The sequence below is a fragment of the Cephus cinctus genome, unplaced genomic scaffold (genome assembly GCF_000341935.2).
Source record: "Cephus cinctus unplaced genomic scaffold, Ccin1 Ccin1_scaffold0160, whole genome shotgun sequence".
Classification (NCBI taxonomy): Eukaryota; Metazoa; Arthropoda; class Insecta; order Hymenoptera; family Cephidae; genus Cephus; species Cephus cinctus.
In genome coordinates this window covers 1,633,685-1,652,914 of record NW_014332886.1, presented here as the reverse complement: position 1 = coordinate 1,652,914, position 19,230 = coordinate 1,633,685, and the positions used below count along the sequence as shown (strand labels likewise).

Genomic DNA, 19,230 nt, shown 5'->3' with positions numbered 1-19,230 from the left:
ATTTTAAGATGACTTCTTGTGGGAATTATTGGGTTTATTTAATCTTTGCAAATGTCACTGTATATTATTGTCTCAGTTCCGTTTCAATAGGACCTGATACTTGGCGTTCTTGTAGAGTTTTCGTTTTAATAAACTCTTTACGGGTTGAAATTTTGTAACGTTAATTAATTTCGACGCTAGTATTTATTTTATTATTTCGTAATACTTCATCTGGAAGATATTGCATCAAAAATACGTCAATCGCTGTGGTTAGAAATAATATTGCCACAAGTTGCTATTTTGGCACAATTGCTATTTTGGTGATGGATACGGAATTAATAAATTATATTGTACAGGTGGATGTTTCACATGATGTAATATAAATTCTGAATAATTTTTTTAGCCATTAGGTAATTTATGAAATATTGATCAATACTCAATATTTTTTGAAGACAATTTACTAGCAGGATTCAATTAATATCAGTTTTGGGTTCCATACGTACAATTTGTGATTTTATGTTGTATGTCCTTATAGTTAATAGGTTGGAGGTTTTTTTATCTTATTTCTTCGAGATAAATCTTACATTATAGATTTTCTCATAAATATGACTATTGATAGTAATCGTAAATGCCACAGATCTATGTTTTAAAGTAATAACCAATAGATACCAAGAGTTATGTAAATTTCTAACTATTATATGACACTTATTTTCGTGTTAATTAAATAATCGGTCGCATACATTCTTATTCCTCTGGCAGTATCCATAAAAAAAGATCCGACTATTAAAACTCGATATCTGAAACCACTCTGAGGTAAGAGTACCATAAATACAGAGAAATCTATTAAAAGTCACTTAGTAGGTACGAATAAATCATTAAGTTCTGTCCTGAAGTTCCTTTCAATATGATTGTTATAACTAGAATGTTGAATAAACCAGTTATACATTCAATCAAAATTATTGCTGGCCATTATCATAATCAATAAAATACTATCGGTCATCAGTATTAAAGAAATAAGTAAAATATAATTGGAAATTCATTTTTTTATTTTATTTTTTATCTTATTTATTTAATGTGCAAACATACGATTCAAAAGTTATACCATGATAACAATAAAAAATTGATAAACTAATTGTAAGTACATCTTCAAAGTTTACAATTCTCACGATGACTTACGAGTATAGTGTGAGTTACCGCTGCAGTGGCTCCATCTAGGTATAATTGTTACAACAGTTTGAATATCCGCTGCGCATAACAGTCACTGGTTCTTGACGATCGTTCGATGGTATACCGATCCCCGGCACTTATTATTTCAGCAAAAATACGAATTTCTACGGTAAACAGTAACACGACTTTTTTTAGATTTTCAAAAACGATTTGACCATCCCACCTCGTATTGGAGCAAAGCATGAGAACGTGAGATCTTGGTCATCAAAATTATATTACATAAATTTAATAGTAATTCCTGATCATCGAATCAATGTGGAAATTTACCAAAATCTAAGAAACCGCAAGAATGATACAAAAGCCCAAAACACTAAAATCCAAACGATCGTAAACAGAGTATAGTGAGCGATTTTCAATCTGTGAAAAATTTTTTAATAAAATACATTAATTTTATCATAAACAATACAAAAAAAAAATTGATCATTATTCGAACTTACTTAAAATACTTGGCCTTTCCTTTCTCTAATGTATCCAATGGATCTTTAATAAGGTAAACACGTAAGCCGCGCACATGGTGATAAAAATAATTGTTCCAATCAAGACTTTCCAAATTGAAATCAAATTTAATACGATCAGCAGGATTAAGTTTGTCCCATAATCTAAGCACAGCATTATTTTCAAATTTCCATTGCTGAGTGGAGAAGTAAGATATCACACCGCTGAACTTGTGTATCTTTTTATAAGCACCGAAAAGCCTAACGATCAAAAGAAAAATAATTATAATACACGTTGCAGTAAAATACATAAATTATAACGAAATACTTAAAAAGTACAATCCTCACATCGGCTTACGACCAGTCAAAAAAGCCAGAGTGTCGATAATAAGTGCTGGTAGATAATGAAGCAGAACAATATAAATATTATGCACCCACTGCTGTTTGTTCAAAGTAAAACAATAATACCACATAACCATGCAACTAGGGACAGCAATTCCATGTATTTCATTTAACTTCATAAACTGACCCCATGTGATTGGCTTTGTGCAAGAGGAAACGCAGTTATAAATCGGTGGCTCATCAATTTCTTCCGTCAGCAGGGTGTCCACGCTATTAGGATTGATACTTCTGCAACAAAATAACACGTACATTTAATTTCTTGAGCGATTAAGAAAAAACCATATGACGTATCAGATTTATCATGGCTGATCACTTTGACGTGGCGATGTCCCAGGCTGCTACCACGATGTTGTTAATGACGTAATCCGCTGGAATTATGTCTGCGATGCAGTCCTTGTTGCAATGAAGAGAACGAAGTAATCCGACCCCAGCACCAAACACGACTCCAGTGGGTCCATAAAGATTATTGATCCATCCTGTGATCGGCTCTTTGGATGTAGCTATCACGATAGACGGTCTCACTACACAGACTGGCAATACTTTTGAATATTGTCTCACACTGTCCTCGGCCACTGCTTTAGTGAAGGCGTAAGTATTCGGCCACTTTCCCATGAGCCTGTAAGAATAATATTTGATCCTTTAGCGATGCAATTTGTATTTTCATCCGTTTGGACATTGACTGCAACTGCACCTACACTGGTGTCATGCGCTCCAATACGGCATCGTCTAATATTTCTGTGACCGTCAACAATTTGTCTGAATCGATCGGAGCGGCGTAAAACTTTTCCTCGATGAACTTGACTACGCACTGAGAAAAAGCTGTCGATATATGGACAAATGCCTGTTGATAATATAAATAAATTTATTCGAAATAATTTGAAATTTTCTATCGGTTAATGTATACTCAAGTCAGAGTAACTATTGTGTCTTATGAAGTTATGACTAATATTTGTTTCTTTTCTTTCGTACAGCATCGCACACTTACCTTTAAGTTTGGCATCTCTTTTGCAAATAGAAGCATTTGCTTAGTTCCTCTTATGTTAATGTTTACCGCTTGCCGAAGTTTCTCATCGAAACGTACCGTAGCGGCACCGTGAAAGATTATATTAGAGTCCCGAAGTATTTCTCGATTTTCTGCAGATAATCCAAGGTTGAGTAGACTTACGTCACCTTCTATCATTACTACTTTACTCAGGATGCCAGGACGTTCGCGTTTCAATCTCTCGTACAACTGGGAAGATTATATCAATGAGATTATACGGTATGTATTTAATTGAAAGATACAATACCATATACCAACACTTACGATATCCTCGAAATGCTCCTTGAAACGAGTTTCAGATGTTTTACCTTTTTTTCCTCGAATGAGCATATACATCTTATCAATATCTGGACACGATCTACAAATTTTGAGAAAAATACAATATATATTTAAGTAATTTCTCAAATATATCTCATCCTCCGAATATCCAATTTTCCCTCGTACGGAAAATCCAATTGTTCATGTAATTGTGTATTCGCGAAAGATTCTATTATACCTGCTCAGCGCACACATCAGAGACAATGTAATAAGTTAATATTGGCTATTGTACTGTTAACGGGATATTACTAGCAGATTTCAAAGAATATACGCGACCATATACATAATCATGATTTACAAAGTATAATGCACGTTAGAGACGCGCGAGGAAGTCGTGTGGCAAAATATTACACATCTTCTTGTCAGTGCACTAGTACACACGTTTGACTCCATTATTAGACGCGCATGCGCGCCAAGGGTCAAAGTAAAGAAGAAAAAAGAAACGTAAAAAGTTTTTGGAGCGAAGGACCGCTATGTTTAAATTGTTATGCTAATGAGACCCGTTGGTGAAACGTTTGACTCTCATTTCCCTGTTTGAGGTAATTACATGAGCGAACTTGAAGATAACGATGGTTATAAACTCCAGGTGGACCGTATTCTGATATCTTTATAATACTTACCGTAATAATTTTTCTATCAGAAGTTTACCCATAAAACCTGAACCACCTGTTACGAAAATTTTGCACCCCGCATAAAACTGAGAGATTTCACTCGGTCCTGCTGCTGGATCCGACGCTGGATTTGCCATCATATCTGCGATGTACGCAGCTTGTCCTCCTTGCAAAGACATCTTGAGAATACTATATCTGAACACGAGAAATTAATTAACAATCTTTTGCCTGATATGCTCTCATTCGATTTTAGTACTGTACATTACTGTGCATGTAATAAAGTATTATAAACTCGTGAACGTACGGAAATTTGAGGTTATTTGTAATAATGTATAAGAAAGTTTTTGTCTTGTTAGAGGCAAAAAATAATATGATTTTTTTATCGAAGTACGAATTTTTTAATGAAATTATTATTAATACTAGTATTTATGCACTGGATACTTAGTATTCGGATATATTACGAAACTATGCAATTCAACTATAATATCGAAAGTTTAAACAAAATTTATAAAAATTGTGTAATATGTATTTATATCTTTATAGTGTATGTAGTAAGGACTTTAGTTTGTAAATATCTTAAATTTCTTATTGTGAGTAAAACGCAACGATACTGTTGAAGATACTTTTAAAAATATTTTAGTTACCTAAAAGACTGACGTCCGCAGTTCGAACTGAATCCAATGAGGGACAAAGTAGAACTGTGGGTAATGGGCTTCCTGCTTGTAGTGTCACCAAAATTTGCATAAGAAACGTAAGGTATAAGTGACCACTTCCATAAATTCTAGATCGTAGTTCTAGGTATTTGTATTTTTTCTTGTTATATCCCGCGTTCTATATTAGGAAAAGAGCATGTCAATTAAACGCTAAATCAATCAAACGAAACTTAACCAGTCTGATATACATATGTTCTAAATATTTTTAAAAGTTCAGTATGCACTATGAAGTTAGATGTATCAAAATTTAATTTAATGTAAATAAAGTATAGACAAACATTTGAAGTTATATACAGTTCACACTGACTTATTATTAAAAGTATTTTTGGTTCACAAGTTCAATATGTTTTCTTGACAGCTTGCAAGCAATGCAATCCTTAGCAAATCATATATGATAAAATAATAAGAACATGTGCAAACATAAAACAAATATTGCAGTGTAAAATGATGCATATGCATAAAAACACGTTACGCAGAGCCACAGTTATGTGGTTTTCTCGTTGTTTTCGATCATTCAAAAAACATTGAACTCATGGACCAGCAATACTATTTAATAAGTGCAACAAATCCTATTATCTCTTAACCAGTGATGTGGCATCTCAGTGATTGCGCAATCATAGTCTCTCAGACGCCACGCGACCGGTTAAGGATTATTGCTAATCTCGTGAATATTTTGTATTAATTAATTTTAACGATATGTTGTATTCGCATTGAAACAACGTGTTTATATACTAACCCCAAGTTCTTATGCAAGTGTACGGTAATGTCATTAACCGAAGCCAAATAATATCGAGTCATCGATTACGTCTATCACAGTAACCCGGTAATATATTCTGAGGTCAATTCCGGTCTCACCCTTTGACGATTCCCATGAAATATGCAATTTCACATGCATTTAAAGTATGATGAACAAACAAGATTTCTAATAGTGAAATCTTTTAACAATAAACTGTTGAATACTTCTGTTCAATCGTTCAATTGTTGATTGAAAAGCTGGAGCCTATCATTTATCATGTATATTACTTACCACAGTATTCACGAACAATTGATGTAGTATATTGTAGTATAACAGTTTTTAATTCGGTTAACAAATTATACTTATATTATTTTTGGTGTACGCAATTGTTATGGAATGATATAACAGCGAAATTACATAATGAGAATATATTATACGTGTAATTATTAATTACAGGCTGTGACAGCTATCGATACAGAGAATTATATACATATACGATATGCTTTTGAAGCATCGTTTACTTGTTCGCTGACTCGAAGTTCTGATTCATTACTCAAATTCGTACACGCTAGTTATGAAAACTGCGTTTTGCAAAGTTTTAATCTTTCCTCCGTATATGCGTCGTGGTGATTTATTTTATATTGTAGGCTATTACTATTACGATTACAATAAGAAAACAGTATAATATGGTAAGCGTATGTGTAAGATCAGAAGATTAAAATTGTAATTGATTCATGGGAATGCACTATTGTAACCTCAACCGAGCCTATTGTACTAACTGAATCTCATAGATAGTTAATAAAAATAATCATTCTCATCTTCCAGGTCGTGCCCCGCACCTCATAAAGCAATGCCAGGATAACAAAACAAAAATTATAAACAATAACGAAATTAATAATATATAAATAAAATATTATCACACTGGTGCTTCGTATTAATAGGGATGATTAGTTAATCTTTCTGTAACAGACTCAGAGGATCTTCGACGATCTTCTCCGCGGTTTTTCTTAGGTCTCTCGTTACAGGTTTCTTTATAATTGATTGATGATGCATTATTTGTGTTTGTGATGTCGATGCGGATGACGGTTTACCGAAAATATCATCATCACCGTCGTCATCGTGTGTGAATATAGAATTGCTTGAAGCAATCGTTTTCGTCGCAGACTTCTTTATGGCAAAAATGTCATCCTCTCCACTGGATTGATCACCGAAGATATCTTTCAAATTTGATGTTTTACCAACTTTCTTTGTAACCTTCGAAGATTCTAATAATTCCGATTTTGCGAGCCGAGTTCCAAATAAATTTTCGTCGTCACTTTCAAAACGAATTTCTTGTCCTACCGTAATTTGTTCTGTCAGCTTGCTACTCTCTTCCTCCTTTACGACGGGTGCACTTTTTGATAGAGGCTTCGATTTTGAAAAAGTGCTAAAGAGACTATCTGGATCGGCATCATCCTCATCATCGTCATCATCATCGAACAGACTGATTTTCGTTTCTCTCAGTGGCTTCTTCGCGGATATTGTTAATGGAGCAGAGAACAAATCATCACCAATATCATCTTCAAATAAATCCAAAGTCTGTTTCTTCGTCGTTGTACTGGGAATCTCGCTGGCTTCTTTGGAAGTGTTGGTAAACAAGCTGTCATCTTCGTTAAACAATAAATTTTTGCCTTTCTCTGGCGATGGTGTTTTTGTTACAAATGCGAATAATTGACTAGGATCCTTTAAAGGATCATGACTTTTATCATTTAAAGGATCAATTGGACGTTCTTCGACTGTTTGTTCATCATTTTTATAATCTTTTTCATGATTTTTGCCATCTTCTATGAGTTTATTTTCAGGGTTCACTTCTTTCTCTTTATTCTCCTGGGGAGATGGTTCTTTCCAATTCAATTTCTGATTTAATGTATATGAGTTATCTGCACTAAACTGCTGTCTCTCATAAGAATCAGTATCATTAGTCACTTTTTGGTTAGCCTTTGAAATGTCTTCACTCTTGACTTTACTACCTACAAAGTCATCAGGTCGAGACGAAATACTTTTTACTGATTGAACACTTTTTTTATTTGAATTAACCACGTTTTCTACTGGTGATAATATCGGTGCTCTGCCAAATAATAAATCTTCTTTCTGTGGATCCTCTGGCAAATCAGGCGGTACATCGAAAAGATCTTCCTCGTCAGTTGATGGTGATAATAATGTGTTTTTATTAATACTCATAGAACTCTCTTTGCTTAGACTGCGTTCTGATTTGTCTTCTGCTGTCAGATTTGATTCCGAACTGCGAGTAAGATGTTCTCCGCCCCCGACAGGAACTACCAACCTTTCGGTACTGGAAATTATTTTGGAATTTTGTTCGTTGCTCGTTAAGTCAGTTTGGCTGGTATTTGGATGATTTCCGTTTGTTAAATCGACAGTGTCAAAGATGAGACCACTCTCTCGAAGAGCAGATTGGCGAGCGTGTCTACTCTGAGGACGACGTTTAGCTTGTATCCTTATGCGGCTCTGATAAAAATAAAAATAAAAAGATTAATTGTTATTTTTTAGCCTTAAGTCATTTATACAAATACTTAGGATAATACTCACCTTAGAAGCAATTGCGGCCAAAGTACCAACTTGTGCAGGTTCGTCAAAGCTTACAGCAACTTCGTCATCCTTCCTTTCGACTGGTTTGGACTGGACTGAGGGTTTACACTGCGCATACTCCTCTGTATAACAAACCATATTTTCATACATTAATATAAATACTTGTAACACTACCTACTTTTTCTTAATTACGCAAACCTTGATTAACAGTTTAACATATCGTTAACTTTACTGCATTTATTTAATTTTATTACCGGTTATTGTATTGAAAAATCCTTATCGCATGATTATAATAATAGACATATAATTACCAGAAACTGGTTGTGGACTTTCTTTGGTTGTACTAATGCAGCCACCATCAGCAATATCCTCATCGTCTGGTACATCTAATTCGTCGGTTACCTCATCATTCTTTCGCCATAACGGAGGAGTATCGGTTGGCGAGAGAATTTTTAAATCGCCCATACGACCCATGAGATCTTTTATTTTTCCCGAAACCACTCGTTTTGGTGCAATAGTCTCTTCGTTAGTAGGAGAAACTGCTGGACGAATATTTAACGTCTTTGGTGGATCCCTTCTGGAGTTACCAACAAACAGATCATCCGAAATGGTTGATTCAGAAATTCCAGATGGATTTTTTTTCAGCGGTTCCGATTCCACTATCGACGGTACAGCATCAGAACTTGATGATTCGGATTCTTCCGTTGATTCCAATGTTGTTATCTTAGTATCCGGTAATATGCTATGATGGACTATGTCAATTTTCTCCACTTCCTTTGAATCTTCATTGATAACTTCTGGTTCTTTGGTATTTATGCTCTTTGAATGTAATTCTGCTTTGTTGTTTTGACTTATTTCCGACGAAATGCTGTTACTTTGCTTCGGTTTTCTAATGCTTTTCTCGCCAAACAAATCATCGACATCATCGTTGTCTACATCATCAAATAAACGTCCTCCGGAACGTAGAGAATCCATAGTAGTAATTCCGCTGCTTTCTTTTGTTTCAATTTCTACACTTTTATTTGTATTGGTAATCACCTCTTTTTCTACCAAGAGATTCTCTTTCGCTTTAATTTTGGAACTTGACGTATTCAATAAGAGTTCCTTCTTTTCCGTCCCGTTGCTGACTTTTGGCGGCACCGAAAATAAGTCCTCAGTATCATTGACTTTTACCGCAGTCGTTGGCTCGTTATCCTTTAGTATTTTCTTTCCAAAATTCGTACCAAACAAGTCCTCATCGTCGTCACTGTCATCGAAAATACTAGTTGGCTTTAGGAAGGACTTCGTCCAAGGAGCCTTTGATGAAGATGCTTTCTCTAAACTATTTTCACGAGAATCCTTACTAGTTGTAACCGCTGAATCGGCAGGTGTTTTGTTGTCAGGATGAGTCTCTTGTGGCAAGGTCTTTGACCCAATATTAAATATATCCACGTCAGGAGAGTCCTTAGTGCTGAAAATATTATCGTCGTCGTCAAAGAGATTGTTCTTTTGAAATGGTTTAGATTTCTCAAAAGTCTGCGGTGTCGTCACAAGAAGATCGGCGCTCTTTTGCGAACGAGATCCCGAGCTGGTATTTGAAAAAAGGTCATCGCCTGAATCAGAATCGTCGAATAACGATATTACTTTAGACTTCGTTTTGGGCCCTGCTTTAGGTAATGGCGGAGGACCAAATATATCTTCATTATCAAAAACGACGTCCTGCTGATCCGACGTTTCCTCAATGGATCCTTCAGGAAGTGAATTTGTAATATTTCCAGAACTTGCACTACCTGTTTTATGCGTCTGAGGCACAAAAAGACTGTCACTAATAACTCTCTCTCGGTATATTTCCTCGGATCTCAATCTGCTTGATGACATCTGCGGCTGAAAATCTGCCCTGTAACAGAAAAATGTGTATTTAACAATAAATTTCTAAAGTCGTTAGCAGACAGGAAATTAATAAAATAAATTAATGATTATAAAGATCTTTCAAACACTTGATATATCGAAGTGAAGTATTTTAGCAATTATATGCAGCTACAGCGCGACAACGTAACACGTGTGAATGACACTATTAATAAATGCAATAATCAAAACAATGATTCAGTCTACTCCAGATCGACTGATTTTTTTATGTGATTTTATTGCGAAAACGCTTAAACTGTCTAATACCTGAAAGTTTGTGGCAGGCCATACCGCGAAGGCACATTCCTTCGACTGGTTTGTATTGTTATGTTTTAGATTCGCGAGTGCAAGGCTCGTTCGGACGAGGAATGACTTTCCTTTCGGCCATGCATTAATTCAATACACGTAAAATGAATTTTCTAGGTGAAAGGCGTAACACAAATTTCTGCTGCAAGACAGCGAAGCACAAACACGAACGTTAAAAATAAACTGCACGCGAATTTCTCGTAGAAACTACCATATTATCTTCAGCTCGGTCATTAATCCGTTATTAATTAATGCAATTACGGAGTTCCGCTGCCACACGTGCTTTTGATTATCCGTTACAGGCGTGTTGGTACACTTACATCGTTACTCATAATTTCATAACTATAGTGTTGACTGATTTTCACAGTATTATCCAGAATAATCTGTTTATGGCAATTATAATGTAATATAATGCGTATAAAACTTATAACAGCGTTTACAAGTGAACTTGGAATTCTCATAATTGAACTTAAAATATACTGAGTACCCAGTTGGCTCTTATCTGAATAACAAACATATTATTATTTACAATTTGCAATGGCGGCATTCTTACTTATACTAGCGTCATGCTTCAATGTATTTGACAAATCAATACATACTTTCAATCAATATTGATTTTCTTTAACAATTATAAACATTAACACATTTTATGCATTATTCTTATTATTACGTCATGCGAAATGTATTACGTAGGAATATAGATTGTACGTCAGACATGAATCACATGAAATTATTAATCTGATCTTTTTTTAATTGGCAAATACGCATAAGACGCACCTATTATAACATTTCCAAGCGTTATTTCGAGTATAATTATTACGCAAGACTCGAATATCCAGGAATCTAGAATATTATCACGAGACTTTTTTTTCTTGATTGTAATCCAGAGTCTTCACTTACATGAAAACATGACTACAAAAATATATAAGTGATACTTGTCTCGATTTGGCCATGCTCCAAGATCTCTTAAAAACAAGGAATTTTAAAATACAGACATTCCAAATAATTCACCATTTTCATTGTTATTCATATAAATTTTGTAAAATCGCTTAGTTATTTTAAAGTATTATGCTCTCCATGTTTTTACGTTTTACGGTTCTAATAATATTTACAAATTTATTACGTTAAATTCTGTTCTCACTGCAACAATATTTGTGCACTCGCAAGGCTTCAAAGAATAGGTCTTCCCAATCTGAAGGTAATAGCATAACGAATGACGTACAAGTTTACAATAGTTTTAACAGAAGTACGCAATATAATGTTAGGTGGTATCATAGGGGTCAAACTTCATAACGTAATATCAGAATATTTACTGAATAATTACACGGAATCTTCCATGACCTTTTTTGCCCTATGCTATCTAACTACGTTGGAGACATTTAATTATAGATAATATCATTTCAAATTTCATTTAACCTTAATATTTTAAATATCAACATGCACATCCAGCGCAAACAATGTTAAGCCTGCATGGTAGTATAATTTTCTGCTTATTTTTACTACTTCAATATAATGGCGTCGTTACATAGATATTCCGCATATTAGTGAAAAATATTGACTAATCCGAACGTTACATGAAATATCGTGTTAGTTGGATTATGCTAAAAAAAAAACAGAAATCGGAAGAGCACTCTTGCCCAATTATTATGGCAACAAAATACGAAACATTAGATTATACAAGATAATTGAAGTTTCTGGGGGGTTTGACGTTTATCAATAAGTTTACGTTGTTTTTTATGTTTATATCTTGCATCAGTCATCTCCTATAAAAGACTCTGCAAACTCCACAGGGGGCAAGAAGATATGTTCAGTTTCGCTTAGTGAAATATTCAATCATTTGTGACTCGAGACACTTATTCACAGCGCCATGAAATTTAATAGAATTCAATTTATATTTCTTGTTGGGCTATTGATCACCTCTTCGGTATCTGGACTACGTAAGTCCTGTTTGTCAAATATGGCTAATCGTCGGAACGACACAAAATATTTGTGACTGTTACACTTGTTTATATATTGGCTTACAGGAAACATATGCAAATACAAAGGAAGGCAAATGACTCTTGGACAAAAAATGATTAATTGCTATGTGATAATTTCTTGTGAAAAAAATGGTGTTATTAAAATACAGGATTCGTGAGTGTCCAACAACTAATCTGCTTTATCAACGTAGAAAATTTCTTTTCAAATCCGATTTTCATTTCAATTAACATCGTCTTACAGATGCCCAAAATATTCGTGTGTTCGACCAACTAAGCCTTTGGGATATAAGGTATTTGATGCCAGTGAACCGTATCCCCGTTGCTGCGGTGGTCCAATTTGCGAAGGACAGATAATATCTCACAAAATCTCAAAGGGAACGTATATTGTCACTGCAGAATAATTAAAAACAATTATTCAGCTCGCATCAATGAAATTCTACACTTTAAGGAACAACATAATAAGACTGCTTATAATTTAATATTAGCTGTAGCATATTAAAATCAAAGGTGTATTAATATTTATCATAATTGAGATCTATTTGAAATATATCTCAAGGATGTGGACTTTTTGCTCGATTAACCGCTTCACCGGGAATAATATATCCAAGACGTTCAGCTGTGTTCAGCTCATAATGGTTTTACATGTTGGGAGACATTATGTGGCTCACTGAATTTTGGCCTCAAAATAATTTTTCGGTAGATAGTATGAACCCTCGCGATCATTGATTAAATATCAGGTTAAAATTTTAAAGATTTTGCAAATTATCTTTTAATTTGTGGTAGACGGGTGGAATACGTTAAACCATTTGCAATATTAGCGTATATACGTATGGGCACAATTTCCCTGGTAACTGTCACCAGAGCGCATATATGCGCTTAGTTCGTATCCATATATAATTAAAAAAATTTTGTTATCAGAGCGTATTTTTGACTTTCCCCTGTGATGCAAATGGGTTAATTAAAAATTGAATAGTATGACTACATAGATATACATATAATTTAATCGCCTATCGAATTTTATAGGGCATAGTATTGTTTAATAGTTTCTTTATATTTACGGTACTGAAATCAAGAACCAATTTTTTAGCAAAGTCCAACATGTAAAATAGTCTTATATAGAATAGATTTTTGTAAATACTCAATTATATATTTTAGTTTAAAATCGCATGACTTAGGATGTATAAATAAATATATGATTTTTAATAATGAAACAAATATTGTCTTTTGAGTTCTAATTCAAGATCATATCGATGCAGTTCCTTTCCTTTCAAAATCCATTTCGATAAACACCTTGAAGCCATGCTTTCGTTTTTGGAATATTTGAAGAGAAAGCTCACTGTTATCGGTGGAGTATAAATTCATAAAAATCATTTGAATCATAGACGATAAACTGAAGCGTAATATTATAGTGCGATATGCAATTGTAGTAAAATATTATCTCATTAAGAATAAAATTAATGAAAAACCATGGATACTTGAACGTGAAGCGGATCTTGGAAAAACCGGTTTTGCTGTGTCGATTGAAATAACCGTGACTTGTTGCTGTTTCGTATTAAAAATATAGTGATAAAACTGTCACTTCTCACACTTTCCGGAATAAAGCCCTTTCGCATATTCTGCGAATATAAAATGCTACCTCGTAGTACAGTAATTATTTAATTAAATAACTTAATTCTCTCGAACTAATTTGACTAAAAATATTCAGTCAAAATCGTTCCTACAATCATTATCAGCATCGGATTGGTGGGGATGAACATATAAGAGACACGGCAGGTTCGGAAATTATTACAAGTATCTTCCAGTCAGAACTCTTAGCACGTTCAATTCGGCGTATAAACAAGATGAAGGTCTTCTTGACTCTCTTTGGCATTGCATTGACATTGAATCTATTCTCAAGAGTCGAAGGTGTGTACCTGCACATTTTGCACATAAATTTTGTATTGGAAATATGTATTGAAATATATAGTGCTAGTACGGTCTTTGTTATGTTATAAATAAGTAAAATGCATAATTATTTCATTATTTGATATAGCTGATTGCGTTATTAATGGAGAAACGGTACCAACTGGAAGACACGTAAGGAACTGTATAGTGTACACGTGTCATCAGAATGATAATATAAGTGCATTAGCGTGAGTTACTCTTGTTAATATTTTTCTTAAAAAAAAAAAAAAACTATATGTATAATGCTTGGATAAATCAATTTTCATCTACTTCTAGATGTCCTTTATCGCAATGTCGTGTACAAATTGGATACCAGGAAACAGATGTGACTAAACCTTTTCCCGATTGTTGTGAAAGACCAATTTGTGCATCAGACGAGTATTCCGAAGGCGAGGCATAAAAACGACCACTAGATCTTTAGCAACGACAAATTAAAAAGTGTTATAACAAAATGTTACAATTCTAACTCTCTAAGTTCACAATTATGTTGTTATAAAATTATATTTGGGCAATATTAGAAAACATTCATAAATATCTTTAATAAATGGGTATTTGCAAAAATTGTACAATCAAACACGATAATTGCAGATAAATCTTGATTTATAAAAGAATGACAGTGAAGGGTAAGGATAAAAAAACAATAATACCCCACTCGCTGGAGAAACTTGAATCATCCTATATTTTTTTATCCCGAAATTTTACCATTACTTACCATTTTTTCAATATCCAATACTATGTTATCGCTACAATGTTAACTACCAATTTATGCACAAGAGTAATTCCGTCGCGAGATTATACCAAACTGATTGGAGCTAGCCTCGAGTTTGCTTATTCACTACTAGAAAAGGCTTTCTGTAAGCCAATGACTAATACTTGGATCACCATCAATGACGCCTCAGCAATGATGACATTTTTTTCAAACAACCTTCACATTCCGTATAAAGAAATAAAAGGATTTTCTTTAAAAATATGAACTCTTGCTACTAAATGTTCAATCGCGATTATTAATACTAGCAACATCATAGCCGTTATCGATGCAACAAAAGATTTTTATTATTCTATGTAGCATTATTCTTATGTTATAGAACAATGCAATGAAATGAAAAATATATAGGCGACTTACCCAAGTCCAGAACCTGTTGTACTGTTGAAGCTTGGCGGATGTATTGAGATTCCACTACTTCCGCTCGTTTCGGTACCTCTCATAGAGTTTTCCAAATTCCCTGCAGCTAGCCGAAGGCTCGGTTCATCAAAGTTGACTTTGGGCAAGGTACGACTGGTAGCGTTTTGATTCACCTGATCGCTGCTTGTGTCATCATTATTTTCTGTAACGTTGCTATCAGACGAATCTGAGGACGACAGTCTATTTCGGAATTTACTCCTAATCTCCGAAGCTAATATATTAGCTGGCCTTAATACAGGAATACCTCCCACAGGTTTCTAAAATATAAAAATAATAATCATTGCGTGAAAATTTTAATATACAACGAACTATAACTCGGTATAGATATAATTTTATACCTTTTTGGTTGCATTAGATGCTTCAGTTTTCGATGTTCTTCCTGATGAAACTAAATAAAATTTTTTAAATTAATTATACAACAATTTTACAGCATCAAAGTAAACAAATATTTTTATAATTAACTTTTTTTACTACGTACCATTTTCCCGTTTCGACGTACCAAATAGATCATTGTCATCTTCGTCTTCGAATAAATTATTAGCATTAACAATAGTTTCTGGAGTACTAGTAGCCATATTACCAGTATTTTCAGCAGTGCCAACTGTGAGCAGTGGTTTTTGAATATTGTCATGGAACGGTTTGGAGGTAGTTGAGATATTTTTTTTTACCACTTTCTTTGTAGAAGTCTTGGAAGTAAATATATCATCTGAATCTTCGGAATCAGCATCACCAAATGGATCATCGATTGCTGATTTTGGCTTTACAACTAGAAAATGAAATTTAGATGCCACGCATTAATTTTTTTTTGGTTCATCATTTACATTATCCATAACATATTATCATTATTGAGATTATTAACATACAAATTGAACTCATAGGCGGTGGTACATCAATACTTGGAGGTATAATATTTGCTTTCGTTGATTTTATAGGCGTATTTTTCGAAGATTGAGTAGGTGCAGGTGCATCATCATCATCATTGAACAATTTATCATCGTTATCAAAAAGGTTTCTAGACCTTGTACTAAAGATGTCGTCATATTTCGATTCAAAAATATCATCTGGATAAATAAATTGACATCAGTCACTGATCCAATATTATGAGAATAATTCTTGCAACGAAATCAACATTAACGTAAATATACGAGTCAACTACCTTTATTTGGTTGATCGACTTGAGGATTATCCACTTCATGTGTATTTATGGATTTTTCACTAGGCAACATATTTCCCAATCTCTTAGCCAGTTCTTCTGCAAAACTTGGCGTGGCATGCTTCATATGCTAAAGTTATACAATCACATTAGATTAAAATCATTAAGGTTTCCATAAACAGTACTTTGAACTTTATATGGGCGGATTTTTTAACGACTTCTATAGTTTTTGACTTCGAATTTTGATACGCATGTTAAAGTGATACCATAGGAAAAATATGAGACTGATGTAGGGCCAAAAAGAGTCTTCTGAAGATTAATCAGGTCATAATTTTATGCAAATATGAAATAGATTACGCATATTATGCAATCAAAAATAAAAATATTAGTATACCTTTGGGACACTATTAGCATCTGTGATAGATTCTGAATCCGAGTCAATAGTATCCTCGGTTTTTGCATCCATTTTCTCATCATGTTTAATAGAAACATTCTCAGCATTATAATCATTGGGCTCACTGGAAGACGATGATATCGCATCCATCATTGATTTGTTACAATTGTTTGAATTTAAAATAAATTCTCTTGATTTTTCATCAGATTCACTATCAGACTCTTCCTCATCCAATTGTTCCGATTCACTGCTACTACTTTCCAAACCAATCTTACTAGAAGCTCTCCATTTTTCTGATCCAATGATATAAGGCAAAGGACGATCTTGATAGGGATCCTTTGGCCTCAAAATGATGCTATATTATGAAAAGTTCTATTAATTTAAGACAAGAGAACTTATATATACAAAATGATATAGAACATTACGCACCTTGGAACTGCAGGTTCTTCTTCATCTTCACTATCACTAGCAACAACTTCTAATCGTTCATATTTTTCATCCATTATAACTAAACCTTGCCTAACGCTTTCCTCCACATTAGCCATTAACTCTGCCGAAAGTTGTTCCTTTTTTTTTAATTCCTATAACACATGAATGAAAGTTTATAGTATTAAGTTTATTTAATATCTAAGTCAATGTTTCATATATACCAAGAAATAAATAATTTTATTAAATAATACTTTGAATAATTATTCTAACAACTTAGTGGAAATACCTGGCTTTGAGGCTCTTTTGTCTTTGCTATTTCCATATCATCCTCATATATTCTACTTTCAATAAACTGAGTATTTGCCAATGCTAATGATGAATTTGTGATATTATCTATAAATATAGCTGTTTCATCCAATTGTGCTGATAAGGAATTTAATGTCTCTTGAGTTTTGACAGCTTTAGACATTAAATTCTGTAACACAATAAATACATTATTTCAAAACGTGATTAAAAAAGCTGTTACGCATGAATTTCATAATATCTCCACAAGGAACATTCTATTAGTCTTATTATTCAGAAAAATATTCATAAAAACAAGAAATATCAGTTTTAAGATTTTTAAGTTCATAGTAGAATAATACTTCAGAAAATTGTTGAAGATGTTTCAAAAGTCCAGCATCTCCAGCTAGAGTCCACTCATTGCGTTTCCTCCTGATTTCTTCAGTTGTCCATGGGTGATCCCATGATTTATCCATCCTAAATTACTTGTTGTCTTATTGCATAAAAATGTCACTCACTAATCTGTAAGTCAAAACATTCAATAAAATAATTATATGCAGTACCTATATTAGATAAGTAGTATCCAATTTTTGTCTTGAAAGTAATAAACACCTAAATTAAATTATTCGTTGTGAAATATATCACGATATTAACAGCCTATTTGAAAAATATACTTACTTTAATCTTGTAAAAGAGAATATTTAGAGTTTGAGGGTCAAATGCACAGGACACCACTGTGAAGTTTGTTCTGATTCAACAAGTGCGACAAATTTGAAACATTATATTTCCAATACCTATATTACAAATGTACAGATAACTGTTTGTATAATAAAGCATTTCATTATACTATTTATATTAAATCAATGACGTTAGTAGTATGAGTGATTCACCAAGAACATATGTTTTTCAATTTTTATGAACATAAATTATCGCTTCTGCAAATATTATAGGGAAATTTGTTAACTAGTTTTAAATCATTGCCAGTCTGAGGATATTACAGCCAATTTCACATAGATAAAGGTGCATGCTCTACGGTTTACTCCATGAGTGACTAAAATCTTGTTGACAAATCGTTAGTAGCGTTATATTAAACAAGCAACCGGCAATGAAACTCATTGATACTTTCTAATGACAGTCCTCTAACGATAAATATTAATATGATTTTCTTTTATCATACTTTGTTTAAGCATTGTCGGGTGATGTCCGCTGAAATCAACACAACATAAATCATATTTTCTGAGCAAACAACTTTTACTTAATTTAAAAAAAAAATTACTGCGAACTGAGTACATAATCACCATCTGCAACTTAAGAATTAATTATATATCCCAAACGATTATAGTGGTAAATGTCATATTAATCATTTACTGACAGTTTGAATTCATGTGTATCGAAATGAAGTGCATGGAACACAAGCGCCAGTGTGCTACCACTAATGACATCCCTGTTTATGAATTTCAATTTCACATATGATTGTAACATGTCAAATTCGAATGAAATGCTATCATCAGGTAGTTCACGATAGTATGCAATGTCAGATAAAAACCATTAGAACCATTAGAATTTTAAAAGTCGTTACAACTTTTTCTTCACTTTTGACTGGAATCACTGTCCATTTTGTAAAGCAT

The 19,230-nt window shown here is 33.5% G+C and overlaps 3 protein-coding genes across 5 annotated transcripts; 1 reads left to right on the top strand and 2 right to left on the bottom strand.

Moving 5' to 3' along the window:
* Window positions 1–1,004: 1,004 nt before the first annotated feature.
* Window positions 1,005–5,742, bottom strand: LOC107263756 (fatty acyl-CoA reductase wat). 2 transcript variants are annotated; one of them, XM_015731300.2, is made up of 9 exons: window positions 4,658–5,742; window positions 4,023–4,208; window positions 3,349–3,442; window positions 3,028–3,273; window positions 2,738–2,883; window positions 2,356–2,658; window positions 1,989–2,270; window positions 1,644–1,901; window positions 1,470–1,563 (listed from the first exon to the last, which is right to left on the bottom strand). In XM_015731300.2, exons 2-9 carry the CDS (start codon window positions 4,190–4,192, stop codon window positions 1,470–1,472), a joined length of 1,593 nt encoding a protein of 530 aa, XP_015586786.1. In that variant the 5' UTR covers window positions 4,193–4,208; window positions 4,658–5,742. The 2 variants fall into 2 exon arrangements, with proteins under 2 accessions (XP_024936711.1, XP_015586786.1); XM_025080943.1 differs by lacking the exon at window positions 4,658–5,742 and having other exon boundaries at window positions 1,005–1,563; window positions 4,023–4,192.
* Window positions 5,743–5,875: 133 nt separating this feature from the next.
* LOC107263755 (WASH complex subunit 2) lies at window positions 5,876–18,391 on the bottom strand. Of its 2 annotated transcripts, XM_015731299.2 has the most exons (13): window positions 18,281–18,391; window positions 17,965–18,124; window positions 17,607–17,795; window positions 17,321–17,472; window positions 16,892–17,246; window positions 16,501–16,627; window positions 16,208–16,405; window positions 15,823–16,110; window positions 15,683–15,732; window positions 15,285–15,601; window positions 8,360–9,924; window positions 8,049–8,170; window positions 5,876–7,967 (listed from the first exon to the last, which is right to left on the bottom strand). In XM_015731299.2, exons 2-13 carry the CDS (start codon window positions 18,076–18,078, stop codon window positions 6,414–6,416), a joined length of 5,031 nt encoding a protein of 1,676 aa, XP_015586785.1. In that variant the 5' UTR covers window positions 18,079–18,124; window positions 18,281–18,391; the 3' UTR covers window positions 5,876–6,413. The 2 variants fall into 2 exon arrangements, with proteins under 2 accessions (XP_015586785.1, XP_024936707.1); XM_025080939.1 differs by lacking the exon at window positions 17,607–17,795.
* On the top strand, window positions 12,009–13,432 carry LOC107263757. Its single transcript, XM_015731301.2, has 3 exons — window positions 12,009–12,175; window positions 12,263–12,371; window positions 12,459–13,432. Exons 1-3 carry the CDS (start codon window positions 12,106–12,108, stop codon window positions 12,616–12,618), a joined length of 339 nt encoding a protein of 112 aa, XP_015586787.1. The 5' UTR covers window positions 12,009–12,105; the 3' UTR covers window positions 12,619–13,432.
* Window positions 18,392–19,230: the final 839 nt, after the last annotated feature.